Source organism: Scyliorhinus torazame, chromosome 4, assembly GCF_047496885.1.
Source record: "Scyliorhinus torazame isolate Kashiwa2021f chromosome 4, sScyTor2.1, whole genome shotgun sequence".
In the NCBI taxonomy this organism is placed as follows: Eukaryota; Metazoa; Chordata; class Chondrichthyes; order Carcharhiniformes; family Scyliorhinidae; genus Scyliorhinus; species Scyliorhinus torazame.
In genome coordinates, this window is record NC_092710.1 from 98,752,998 (window position 1) to 98,765,438 (window position 12,441).

At 46.6% G+C, this 12,441-nt stretch overlaps 1 protein-coding gene across 2 annotated transcripts in view; it reads right to left on the reverse strand.

Moving 5' to 3' along the window:
* The window catches only part of LOC140410350 (lysosomal cobalamin transport escort protein LMBD1-like), a 250,202-nt gene extending 246,889 nt beyond the window's left edge, over positions 1–3,313 (reverse strand). For both annotated transcript variants that reach the window (XM_072498366.1, XM_072498365.1), the window contains exon 1: positions 3,181–3,313. In XM_072498366.1, coding sequence (XP_072354467.1) covers positions 3,181–3,240 — 60 coding nt within the window. In that variant the 5' untranslated portion in view covers positions 3,241–3,313. The remainder of the gene's footprint in view (positions 1–3,180) is intronic.
* Between the last annotated feature and the right edge of the window lie 9,128 nt (positions 3,314–12,441).

Below are 12,441 nucleotides of genomic sequence, written 5' to 3' on the forward strand. Positions count from 1 at the left end.
TACAAGGCATCAAACTTTTAGAGTGTGCAATAAAGTCACAATGGCTATAAACAAATTTTCACAGCAAAATCCATGCAGAGAAACCTTAAATATAAGATGCACCGAGGACCCCAAAAGCCTGCTCCACCACTCAATACAACCTTGGCTCATCTTTGACCTCAATTCTATTTGCCTGCTAAATCTCCATTTCCCTCAATTACCTGTGCCCCTAAAATCTATTGACTTCAGTCTTAAATATACTCATAGAAACTCTACAGTGCAGAAGGCGGCCATTCAGGCCATCGAGTCTGCACCAACTCTGCATGTTCTCTATCCCTATCCCCGTAACCCCACCTAAGCTTTTTGGACACAAAGGGGCAATTTATCATAGCCGATCCACTTAGCCTGCACATCTTTAGACTGTGGGAGGAAACCGGAGCATCCGGAGTAAACCCACACTGTTACAGGGAGAACGTGCAAACTCCACAGAGAAAGTCACCCAAGGTTGCAATTGAACCCGGATCCCTGGCGCTGTGGGGCAGCAGTGCTAGCCACTGTGCCACCGTGCCGCTCAGTGACTGAGCATCCACAGATCTCTTGAATAGAGAACATGGAAATATTTTAAAAAGCAGAAAATGCTGGAAAAACTCAACAGTTCTGGCAGCATCTGTGGAGAGAGAAACACAATTAACATAGCAGTGGACGTCTTTCAGCGGCAGGCTATATGCCCTCAATCAGTCTGTATGACTCTTCTTCAGAGTTACATTGGACTCAAAGCATTAACTCTGATCTCTCCAGAGATGTTGTCAGACCTGCTGAGTTTACCAGCATTTTCTATTTGTCTTCCTGAGTGAAGTAACTTCGCAATGCCTCAGTCCGAAATGGTCAACCTCTTATCCTGAGACCATGTTCTAGACTCAGCAACCAGGAGAAACAATCTCTCATGACTACCTTTGTAAAGCTCCCTCCGAACTTCAAAATCTCAATTAGATTGCCTCTCATTCTTCGAAACTTCAGCGAGCATAGTAGATCCATGAACACTGGTGGCATGCATGAGGTTATTAAGCACTACTTCATTTACTTGCTTTACGATAATTGTATTTCACCTTTATAGAACAGCATTATTTATATTCAAGCACCATGACAGCATCTAGAAATATACGTCAATTCAGATGGAAAACACCCACAACACAGCGTAGGACAGAACAAAAGAAGTTTTTGACCATTTCAAAAAAGTATTTGGTGGAAACTGGATCACATGGCGCAAGCCCCATCAAACATTCTCTCTGCCTCAATTCAAGCTTGAAATTATTACTACAACTAGAAGCCACCAGTGTACAAAAGAGACATTTCCAGACAGCCAGGCTAGATTTTAAAGAAGCACACTTTGCCCACTTTACCAAGCACTTGTTTCAGGAGTAAAAGCCTTTTGAAACATTTGTAATTCATCATATTATGTAAACAACAAGCTGTGCGATACGCTCTCATTGAAGTGGTACTATTTTCAATTGCGAAGTCAAAGGAGGAAACAAAACCCATTTCCCAAAGATAGTCGCCGTTTTTTTTGTTGCCTTTTCCCAAAGATAGTTGTCACCAAAAATAAACACAGTGAAAGCAATTACAATAAAACAGTTACAGCATTTTCAACATAAAATTATCCACACCAGGGTGGAACTCTGACCAGGATAATATAAAAATGATTAATCCCTAGAATCCCTACAGTGCAGGAGACCATTCAGCCAACCAAGTCTGCAACGACCCACTGATAGAAAACCCACTTAAGCCCACTCCCCCATACTATCTCCATCTTTGGAGACTAAGGAGCAATTTAACATGGCCAATCCACTTATCCTGCATATCTTTGAACTGTGGGAGGAAACCGGAGCACTCGGGGGAAACCCACACAAATATGGGAAGAACGGGCAAACTCCACACTGACCCAAAGCTGGAATTGAACCCGGGTTCCTGGGCTGCAAGGCAGCAGTGCTAACCACCATGCCATCCCAAATTCATTTGGCCACAACATCAGCAGACGAGTTTGCAGCCATTCAGAACCCAAGGTCTGGATTATTTCTTTGAACTGCAACCTCACCACCTCCATTTTTGTGACAACTTTATCTCAGTTTGTAACACTCTCATTTCTCAGTCAAGTCCCACTCAAATCTCTTGTGCAGAAAAATAAAGGTTGACACCCCAGTGACATACAGGGCACTGTGGGAGGTGTCGCCTTTTAGATAAAACATTAAACCTCATGGGCTGTACCAAGTGAATGTAATAGGTCCCACAACACTAATTCAAATCATTTTTCTTGGTGTCCTGGACAATGCTTTACAGCAATAACAGATTATTTGGTCATTCTAACACTGTTTGTTGGAGTTTTGTGTCCCACCTTTCCTACATTAAAAGTGACTATGCTTCTAAAGTACTTAATTGGCCATACAGCACTTTGGGATATCTTGTCATGCAAATTGCTATATAAATGCCAAACTTCTTTTCATCTATTTCTTTCTTTCTTTGGCTCATACCAATCCTGAATAATATTTCTCGGAAACATCCAAGCCATTAATTTAATGCCTTGCTGCAGCTAATCTGAAGAGTACAAGGCTATGCAGCCCATTGAACCTGTCCCAGCAACCAAGTTCGATCCCAACTGACCTGTATCTTAAACGCCACCTGCGTGCAGTGTTTCAATAACCCTTGCCTAACCAAACATCTACCATTCTCTGTTAGAACAGGGCCAGCCAGGAGTGAAGGTCAGCGTTTTGATTTTGCAGCTGGCAGAAAAATTACCAAGACAAAAAGTGTGAAGTGCAAGGGTCAAGAGCCAATCTGGAGCATATTGTTAAAAAATACAGAAAATGCTCAGCAAGTTGTGGAAAGAGAAAAGGGGGCGGAGGAAACAAGCTTCAACATTTCTGGTAAATTTAAGTACAAATCATTTTTACCATACAATATTGAATTACTTTATTACATTATTTTAATGTAAATTGGGATGTGATCACACACAATTTTCAGGTTAGTGAATGTTTAGTCCTACTCAGGCCCTGCCCACACTCACTCCTGGTGTCCACCTGAATTTGGCCTTTATATTATTAGAGAATGCGCCAGAGCCCCAGGCCTGAAGTACCTACAGACAGACATACATAGACTTGGTTAATTAATTCAGACAGGCCGCCTCTCACACAGGGCCTTTTGGCCTACCAGCAAAACCAGGGAGAATATGGACCAGCCCCACACAGACTCTGTCAGCACCGACCCCATCGCCAAAAACCCAGAGTAACAGCCTCCGCCACCCGGCCCGACCTGGCCCGGCTCGCCCCTAACAACACTGCGGGCTCGGCCCCGTGTGCGTGCATGTGCGCGCGCGCGCACGCACCTACCCGCCTGCCGGGCGCGCGCGCACCCAGCCGCAGCCGCGCGCCGCACTCCCACGATGCTGCCGTGTCAATCAAAGGGACGGAGAAGTGACTGTCTCTCACAGCTTGGATAGGAAGGAGGTTAACTCTCATGCCCACCGCCTAGCGGCTGTGCCCACCGTCCCTGCACCCCAACTCACTACATGCCCCTCCCCCACCCCCTTAAACGAACCTATCCCCTGCACACCCCCTACATCTTATGTATCCCATTCTCCCTCTTACCCCACTTTACCCCCTAAAGCCCCACCCCTTTACCATCTTCCCCCACCACCACCCTTTCCAACTCTATCACCCTTCCCCCATGACCCTGCCCGTCCCCGCCAACTACCCTATCCACCCCGATCACCACGACAAAGCCGCCCACTTGACTGGCACAGCATCCATTAATCCCCTCCACTATAGACGAACAGTGGCAGCAGTGTGTGCCATTTATAAGATACACTGCAGCAACTCACCAAGGCTCCTCAAGCAGCACTTTCCACACCACACAACCGCTGCTATTCCGAAGGACAGGGGTGGGTAGCAGACACATGGGAAGAACACCAAGTTCTCCAAGGCCGCAAGTTCTGTTCCAAGCCACTCACCATCCATTGGAATTATAGCACCATTCCTTCACTGTCAGATGCTAGAATAGAAAGAGCTGTTTAATTTTGACATCTTTGGGAAGCTACACGACGTATATCATATGTGGTTGGGTCATTCTGTAACGCCCACTGTCCGTGCTCCAAGGAGATTACCCCTTCTGATGAAACAGAAAGCAGTCAATGAACTGGATCGGATGACAAGACTGAGTGTCACAGCCCCGTGGACGAGGCCTCAGAGTGGGTTTCTGTAATAGTCACTGCATGAAGAAAGACAGCACGGTCAGGACCTGCATCGACCCAGTTCACCTAAACAAGGCACTGCTGAGACCTCATCATCCCATGAGGACCGTTGAACAGGTTATAGCTGACATGCCAACTCTAAGGTTTACTGCACCTAGAATGCAAAGTTTTGGGAAATCCCTCTGGATGAAGAATCCTCTAAATTCAATACATTCATAGAGTCACTACAGTGCAGGAGGCCATTTGGCCCATTGCATCTGAACTGACCTCTGAAAGAGCACCCAACCCCATCCTATCTCCGTAACCCCATACCCTGCACATCTTTGGACAATAAGGGGCAATTTAACATGGCCAATCCACCTAACCTGCATTTCTTTGGACACTGAGGGTCAATTTAACATGGCCAATCCACCTAACCTACACATCCTTAGACTGTGGAAAGAAACGGGAGCACCCTGAGGAAACCTACACAGACACGGGGAGAGTGTGCAAACTCCACACAGTCACCCAAGGCCAGAATGTCTCCAGTAGGCAAATACCATTTCCTCCACATGCTCTATGAAATCTCCATGGGCAGTGAGGTCTTCCGGCAGTGAGGCCTTCCAGCAGTGTATGGAACAACTCTTTGCAGGACAACACTGTGAAAGCATCATCGATGATATCCTGGTCTGGGGTCATACAATACAAGAACATGATGCACATTTGCAATTGGCTCTCGACCGACTCAGGATCATACAGTTGAAATTTAACCCTACTAAATGCAGATTCCACGTCAACCAGGTTCTTTACGTGGGTCGTCTGCACAGCCAATGATGTGAAGCCAGTTCCAGACAAGACAATGGCTATACAACAAACGTCCATTCCCAAAGACAAGCATGCCTTGCAGCGCTTCCTTGGTATGACAAATTGTCTTTCTAAGTTCATTGTCTCCTACATTAAATTGACCCCTCCGTCAGCCCTCCACCAAGATGCTGAACAATGTTGGCAGTTCAACTGCGTTCAACAAACTCAAGCAAGCACTCTCAGCCCCTCCAGTGTTGCAATGTTTCAACATTCCAGCACCTGTACTCTTATCAGCATATGCCTTGCTGCACAGACGCGGCACAGTCTGTATCCAGAATTGCCTTCGCATCAAGGACCCTCACTGACACTGAACTCACGCCCAGATTGAGAAGGAACTCCTTGCCCTCCTCTTTGCTTGTCTGAAATGTTATGACTTCATCTGTGGCCATACTGCCAATGTTAAAACTGATCACAAACCGCTCAAGTTACAACGCTACACCTCAGTGTCGTCTGCAAACGTGGTAAGGAGCCGTACCTTGCTGATGCCTCTCCAGGACTTACCTACTCACCACTGACCAGGAAAATGGTGAGGAGGACATCGTCCTGAAGAATTGACAAACTCAAAGGTGCCTTACAGGCGGATCTCATACGCATGACATCATCATGAAAGGCTGGCCCGAGCCATCAAAGGTGCTTCTCCATCTGCTCTGCAGCTTCTTTGCTATGAGACAGGAGTTAACTGTGAAGGCAGGACTGATATTGCATGGCCAGTGATTCATCATTCCCACTGTTCTGCAGAAGTACTATACTCAGCAGCTCCAAGGGCACCCAGGGTTGGAAGCAACAAGGTATAGGACAAAGGAAACCTGAAATGAAAAAAAAATTGCTTATTGTCACAAGTAGGATTCAAATGAAGTTACTGTGAAAAGCCCCTAGTCGCCACATTCCGGCGCTTGTTCAGGGAGGCTGGTACGGGAATTGAACTCGCGCTGCTGGCCTTTGTCTGCTTTACAAGCCAGCTATTTAGCCCACTGTGCTAAACCTTGTACTGGCTCTCTGTATATGTGGATATAGAGAGGGAAGTGTCCAGATGTGCACCATGCAATGCACTCAAGCCTCATCAAACCAAAGAGCCACTGCACCTACATGAAGTCCCAGACCTCCCATGGTTGCTCATGGTGGCAGAAAACAGCACTTGGTCCTGGCTGATTCGTACTCTGGTTGGTATGACATCAACCATCTGTCCCATCTAAAAAGCAACACAGTCATCGGAAAGCTGAAGAGACACTTCGCCACACATGGCATCCCCCGAAGGATAATTATGGACCACACTTGGCAGTTCGTCTCTAGGGAGTTGAAGGCCTTTGCGCAAACATGGTACTTTGAGCACATTAAAAGGAGCCCCCCCAGACAATCGAATGGCCTGGCAAAACGAGCGGTATGCTCCGCAAAGCATCTCCTTGAGGAATATGTCCGAGATAACACAGACTTTAGTGCTGCCCAATCAATCTGCAAAACGTGCCGAGACAGGACCTATCCTCGTCAGCATAGAGAATGTTCTCCAGAATCATAATCCCTGTCAGGAAGACCCTTCTGCAACTAAAGTAGGAGACAAATGTAAGTGCCAGTCCCATGAAATGGCGACAAAGAGATAAAAGTGACTATGAATGCAATGTCTGCAGACTCTGCACTCTAGAACTAGACCAAATGGTCAAGATCCAAGTCATACACGGCCACAACAAACTGTCGATGGTATACAGCCATACCTCACAAACAAACAGCTGAGTGGTTTTTCAGATGGTGCTCTCTATGTCAGGAACTGGTGTCACCTGTTGCAGGTGCCCAAACTAACACCACCAACCACCATATAGCCCAATGCAGAGTGTCTGCAATCTGAGCCCTCTGCACCATTGGAAATGGAGGCCCCTCTCCAAGCCAGTTCAACAAGTCATTGGGCACACCACACGGATGCCTGATGACATCCATCCAGATTCCAGCCAGATTCCACAATCACATGCTCAGCGTGCCTGAACAGGCCAAATTTAAACTTCAAGGACTGTGTACTGATTTTGTCTACATATGGAGTGTGTCGTGAGTGGGGAGAAGAGACATAATGGGCTATGCACCAGGTGTAGCAGCCCAAGCCAGTGTTCTGCATATGGTATAAAGATTAAGTTCTGTTACCCAAGTTTGTGCTCTGTACATTATAAATAGTTCATAACCTGTCACTGCTGTCCTACATCGTCATAAGCCTGTAGAACTGGTTATCCCAACTTGGACGGGGAAGATGTAGACCAGGTAGTCAAAAATGCATCGGAATGACGTGGACACAGCAAGTGACATGTGGGTAGCACGTCGTTACTTCTCCTCCAGCACACACAGCGTGTAGGAGCTGCTAAGATTGTTGAATAAATCCTGCCGCTTGTCAGTCCCTTGTTGTCAGTCTATACAACACAACAACTTTTACAATAACTGTTGTAAAGTATGAAATAGCTAACATTTCGGGTTAAGCCTGTTTCCAGTTGAGCAACACGAGAGCAATAACAACAACTGTGACAAAGGCAAACTTTCCTTCCTCATTCTTCTTGAACAGTAGCCTTTGACATGGTCGGTGGGACTGCTCTCAACTTGTTCTATTTTCAGCTATTTAACTGTAGTCAAGATTCACTTCCAATAGGACCCGGGTTTGAATCCCGGCCCTGGGTCACTGTCCATGTGGAGTTTGCACATCCTCCCCATGTCTGCCTGGGTTTCACCCCCACAACCCAAAGATGTGCAGATTAGGTGGATTCGCCACACTAAATTGCCCCTTAATTGGAAAAAAAATAATTGGGTACTCTAAATTTTAAAAAAAAGATTCACTTACAATGGCTTCTCTTCCCGTCCCGTAAGGTTTTCTCATGAACACTGACTGCTGACTCTGGCCCTGTCTCAGCTCATTTGCTACTCAAACCCTCAACCATACCTTTGTCACCTTTAGACTTGACTATTCCACTGCACTTTGAGCTGGTCTCCCACATTTTAACTTCCGTAAACTTGACACCACCCGAAACCCTGCTGCCCATGTCTTAACTCACAGCAAATCCCGAGATAACAAAGGCAATGGCTGTGGATTTAGCAGTAGATAAGCTGAGGCAGGGCCAGTGTCAGCAATATTATGGAGGTGAAGATAGGCGATCTTCAAGACGATGGGGACATGTGGTTTGAAGCTTACCACAGGGTCAAAAACATCACCAAGCTTGTGAGCAGTCTGATTCCATCTCAGACAATTCCCAGGGAGAGGTATGGAATCAGTGGTGAGGGGCAGAGTTTGTGGCAGGGACTGAAAACAGTGCCTTTGGTCTTCCCAATGTTAATTGGAGGAAATTTCTGCTCATCCAATGCTGGCTGTCAGATATGCAGTCTGACAATTTTGAGATGGTGGAGGCTTTGTCAAGCCGACTGGCATCAGGAAACTACCATTTTGTGGTTGGATTGTGCCATCAAGGAGAATCGTGTAGATAAGAACTGGGTGGGGCCCAAGGATAGATGCTCGGGGAATGCCAGAGGTAACAGTGTAGGAGCAGGAAGAGAAGCCATTGCTTCTGGCTGCAAGTGGATGGATAAGAATGGAACCCAGGTGAGCTGAGGCCCACCCAGCTGGACGACTGTAGAGAGGTGTTGGAGGAGGGATACGTGGTCAACCACGTTAAAGGCTAGAGACAGATTGAGAAGGATGAGGTGAGAAAATTTACCTCAGTCACATTCACACAGGATGTAATTTGTGACTTTGATAAGAGCTGTTCAGTACTTTGACAGCGGTGGACACCTGGTTGAAGCGATTCAAACATGGCATTCCTGGAAAGATGGGGACAGATTTGTGTAACAACACATTCAAAGACTTTGGAGAGGAAAGGGAGATTGTAGATGGGGCGGTAGTTTGCAAGGACCCCAAATTCAAGGATTAGTTTTAGGAGGAGTGATGATAACTGATTTGAAGGAGAAAAGAGCAACACCTCAGAATACCAGAATGGTTATAACACAGAAAAAAAGCCATTTGGCCCATCATGTCTGCGCTGCCTTTTCGTCCGAAGTATCATTTCACATCGTGCCACATTCTAGTCTTCTCCCCATAGTCCTGCACAATCTTCCTTTTCAGATAATATTTCAATTCCCTCTTAAGTGCCTCAGTTGCCCCTGCCTCCACCACAATCTCAGGCAGTACATTCCAGGTCCCAACAATTCCTGCATGAAAAAGGTTTTCCTCATGCTGTCTTTGCTTCTTTTTCCAATTACTTTAAAATCTGTGCCTACTGGTTCCTGACCCTTCCCCCGATGGGAACATTTTCTCCCTGTCTATCCGTCCAGACCCCACCCCCCTATGATTTTTTTTGGACACCTCTATCAAATCTCCTCTCAGTCTTCTCTTCTTCAAGGAAAACAGCCCTAACTTCTCCAATCTATCTATATCATGAAACACCTAAGGAGAGGAAACAGTTAACAATCTGACATTTAATGCAGTGAAATGGAGGATGATACATTTGCTAGGAAGAGGAAGGAAAGACAATACTATATAAAAAGGACAATTCTAAAGTGAGTGAAGAGCAGAGAGATCTGAGGACACATGAGCACAAATTGTTGAAGGTGGGAGAGCAGGTTCAGAAAATGGTTATCCGGGCAAATGGGATCCTAAGATTTCTTAATAAAGTCACGGAATACAAAAAAGAAGGACAGTTATGATGAAACTTTAAAACAAACACTAGTTTGGCCTCAACTAGAAAATTGTGCCCAGTTCTGTACATCACACTTGATGGTGTGTATGAAGGCATCAGAGAGAGTGCAGGAAAGATTACGAGAATGGCTCCAGGGTTGAAGGACTTCAGTTATGTGATGTGGAGATGCCGGCATTGGACTGGGGTAGACACAGTAAGAAGTCTTACAACATCAGATTAAAGTCCAACAGGTTTGTTTGGGATCACGAGCTTTCGGAGTGCAGCTCCTTCATTTTCAAGGAGCTACGCTTTGATAGCTAGTGACTCCAAATAAACCTGTTGGACTTTAACCTTCTGTTATGTGAGTAGATTCAGAGAATCAGAAGTTGTTCACCTTGGCGAAAATAATGTTGAGAGGAGATTTGATGGAGGTATTCAAAATCAGGGGAGTCTGGACAAAGTAGATAGAGAGAAACTGTATCAATTTGTGGAAGGATTGAGAACCAGAAGACACTGATTTAAGCTGAATGGCAAAAAGAGACAATAGTGACATGAGGAAGAACCTTTTTGAGCAGCAATTAGTTAGTATCTGGAATGCACTGACTGAGAGTATGGTGGCTGCAGATGCACTTGTAGCTTTCAAAATGGAATTGGATGAGCACTGAAGAGAAGATATTCACAGAGCTACAGGGAAAGGAGGGTAAAGTTAAACTAGGTGAGCAGATCTTGCAGAGACCCAGAGGGACTGAATGGCCTCCTTCTGTTCTGTAATAATTCTATGAGGCCATATCAACTGACAAGGGAGCTAGAAGTGAAATTAATTCGCTGGTCAACAGCGAGAAGGAGGTGGGCGGCATGGACAAGATGAGTTTGGAAAAGGGATAGGGGAGACAAGAGAGAAACTACAGAAAGATACAAATTCAGGGTAAGAAGGGGGGTGGGCAAACCTCAGAGGAAGTTTAGGCTGGCAGGCTTTGGGAAGGGAGGGAAGTGGCAAAGGTAGCTGAATAGGTTGTATAAATTTTTGTTATAAAGCATTTTAAGGGAATTGGAATAAACAAAGGTAAGAAAAGCAAACAAACAGATGTCAAGTATTAGTGGAATGACTGATAGAGGGCAGGGCAGATCAGCTCAGTCAAAAATTTAAAGAAATATTGAGAAACAGAAGGTCTGCCAGGGAAAAGTGTCGAGATGTTTGTTTACCCCCACAGTTGCTTGGATATGCTGGGCCCACACCAGTATCAATGAACATCGGAGGTACTCAATAAGCAAGCTCGGTGATGCACAGCCTCTACTAGTAGATGCAAACTTCAGCATTTCTTGGATGAAAATGCTTCTCTGTACCCTTCATCCCCTTCACTTTCTACTGACTCTGGCCATCCTTCTAATCTCACGCAATGACCTCCGACCTTCGACTTGTGACCTTGAACAATCAGTGCTTGACAAAGGCCTCAGCTTCATCCACATATGCCACCACCTGAATGTATTTCAAGTTTGGTACACTTTGTGAGGGCCACGAAGAATCCAGCACGAGTTTTAAGGATACAAAGTAATAACATTTATTTACAAGAACATATATATATAACAGCAGCAGCAACTTCCCTTGCTGCACACTCCTTCATGCTGGTTCCTGAACTGGCCAGCTTTATTCATACTTGGAGTTTACTAATGGTTTCTCCGCCCCCCCCCCCCCCCACCCCCTCATTGGGGAAGCTCATACTCCCACAGGATTGTGGGATTGTCATTAATCCCCAGCCAATGGTAAGCAGGCAGGTTATAACATCCCTCCCCCCCCAAAGTCCAAGGAATCCACCGAAGACCCTGGCAAAGGAGGGCGTCGGACTCGTTTGCCGCAGGCCGGACACCATTTGCATGCGGCGCTGGATCAGGCGGCGTGTAATGAGACGGAGACCGGCGCTTCCGTGATGAACGGCGCAACGGTTGTACATCCACGGCCCGTGGACCCGAGGATTTCCCCTCTGATGCATCCTGTGTCTCCATCTCGGAGTCAGAGTCTGCTGCCTCCATTATGTCAGCGTCTCTATCTCCATTCGGTTCTGTAACGACCTGCGCAGGCCTCGAGTGAGGCACCAGTGGAAGATTGTGAGGACTACCTTCCCTTGTCTCTGGTCTCTGCGGCTGGAGAAATGAGCTCCGGGGGCGGGGAATCTTTTGAGGGGATACTCTTCTGGACCGAACGTGATCTACATGTTTGCGCTGGAGACAACCCTGGGCTTGCACCTGGGTAAGATATGGGGCCCATTTGGCGAAAGATTACGCCAGGAACCCACTGGGCACCACCAGCAAAATTCCGAACGAACACTGGTCACCGGGCGCAAACTGCCGAATCGGCCGATGCCGAGAAAATCCCTGTCCCTGCCGTTCTTGTGTGCGGCGTACTTTTGCGCCAATGTCCGGGAAAACCATACTAAGGCGGGTGCGAAGTCTCTGGCACATTAGGAGTTCTGCGGGAGCTACCTCAGCCACCGCATGGGGGGTGGTCCTATACGTAAACAAAAAGCGAGCCAGTCTCGTGTCCATTGATCCGGAAGACTGCTTCTTTAGGCCTCTTTTGAATGTCTGCACTGCGCGCTCTGCCAACCCATTTGAAGCCGGGTGGTAAGGGGCAGTGCGGATATGGCGTATGCCGTTCATCTTCGTGAACCTCGCAAACTCCTCTCTCGTGAATGGAGTGCCGTTATCCGTGACCAGCACCTCGGGGTGGCCATGCGTACTAAAAGTCAAACG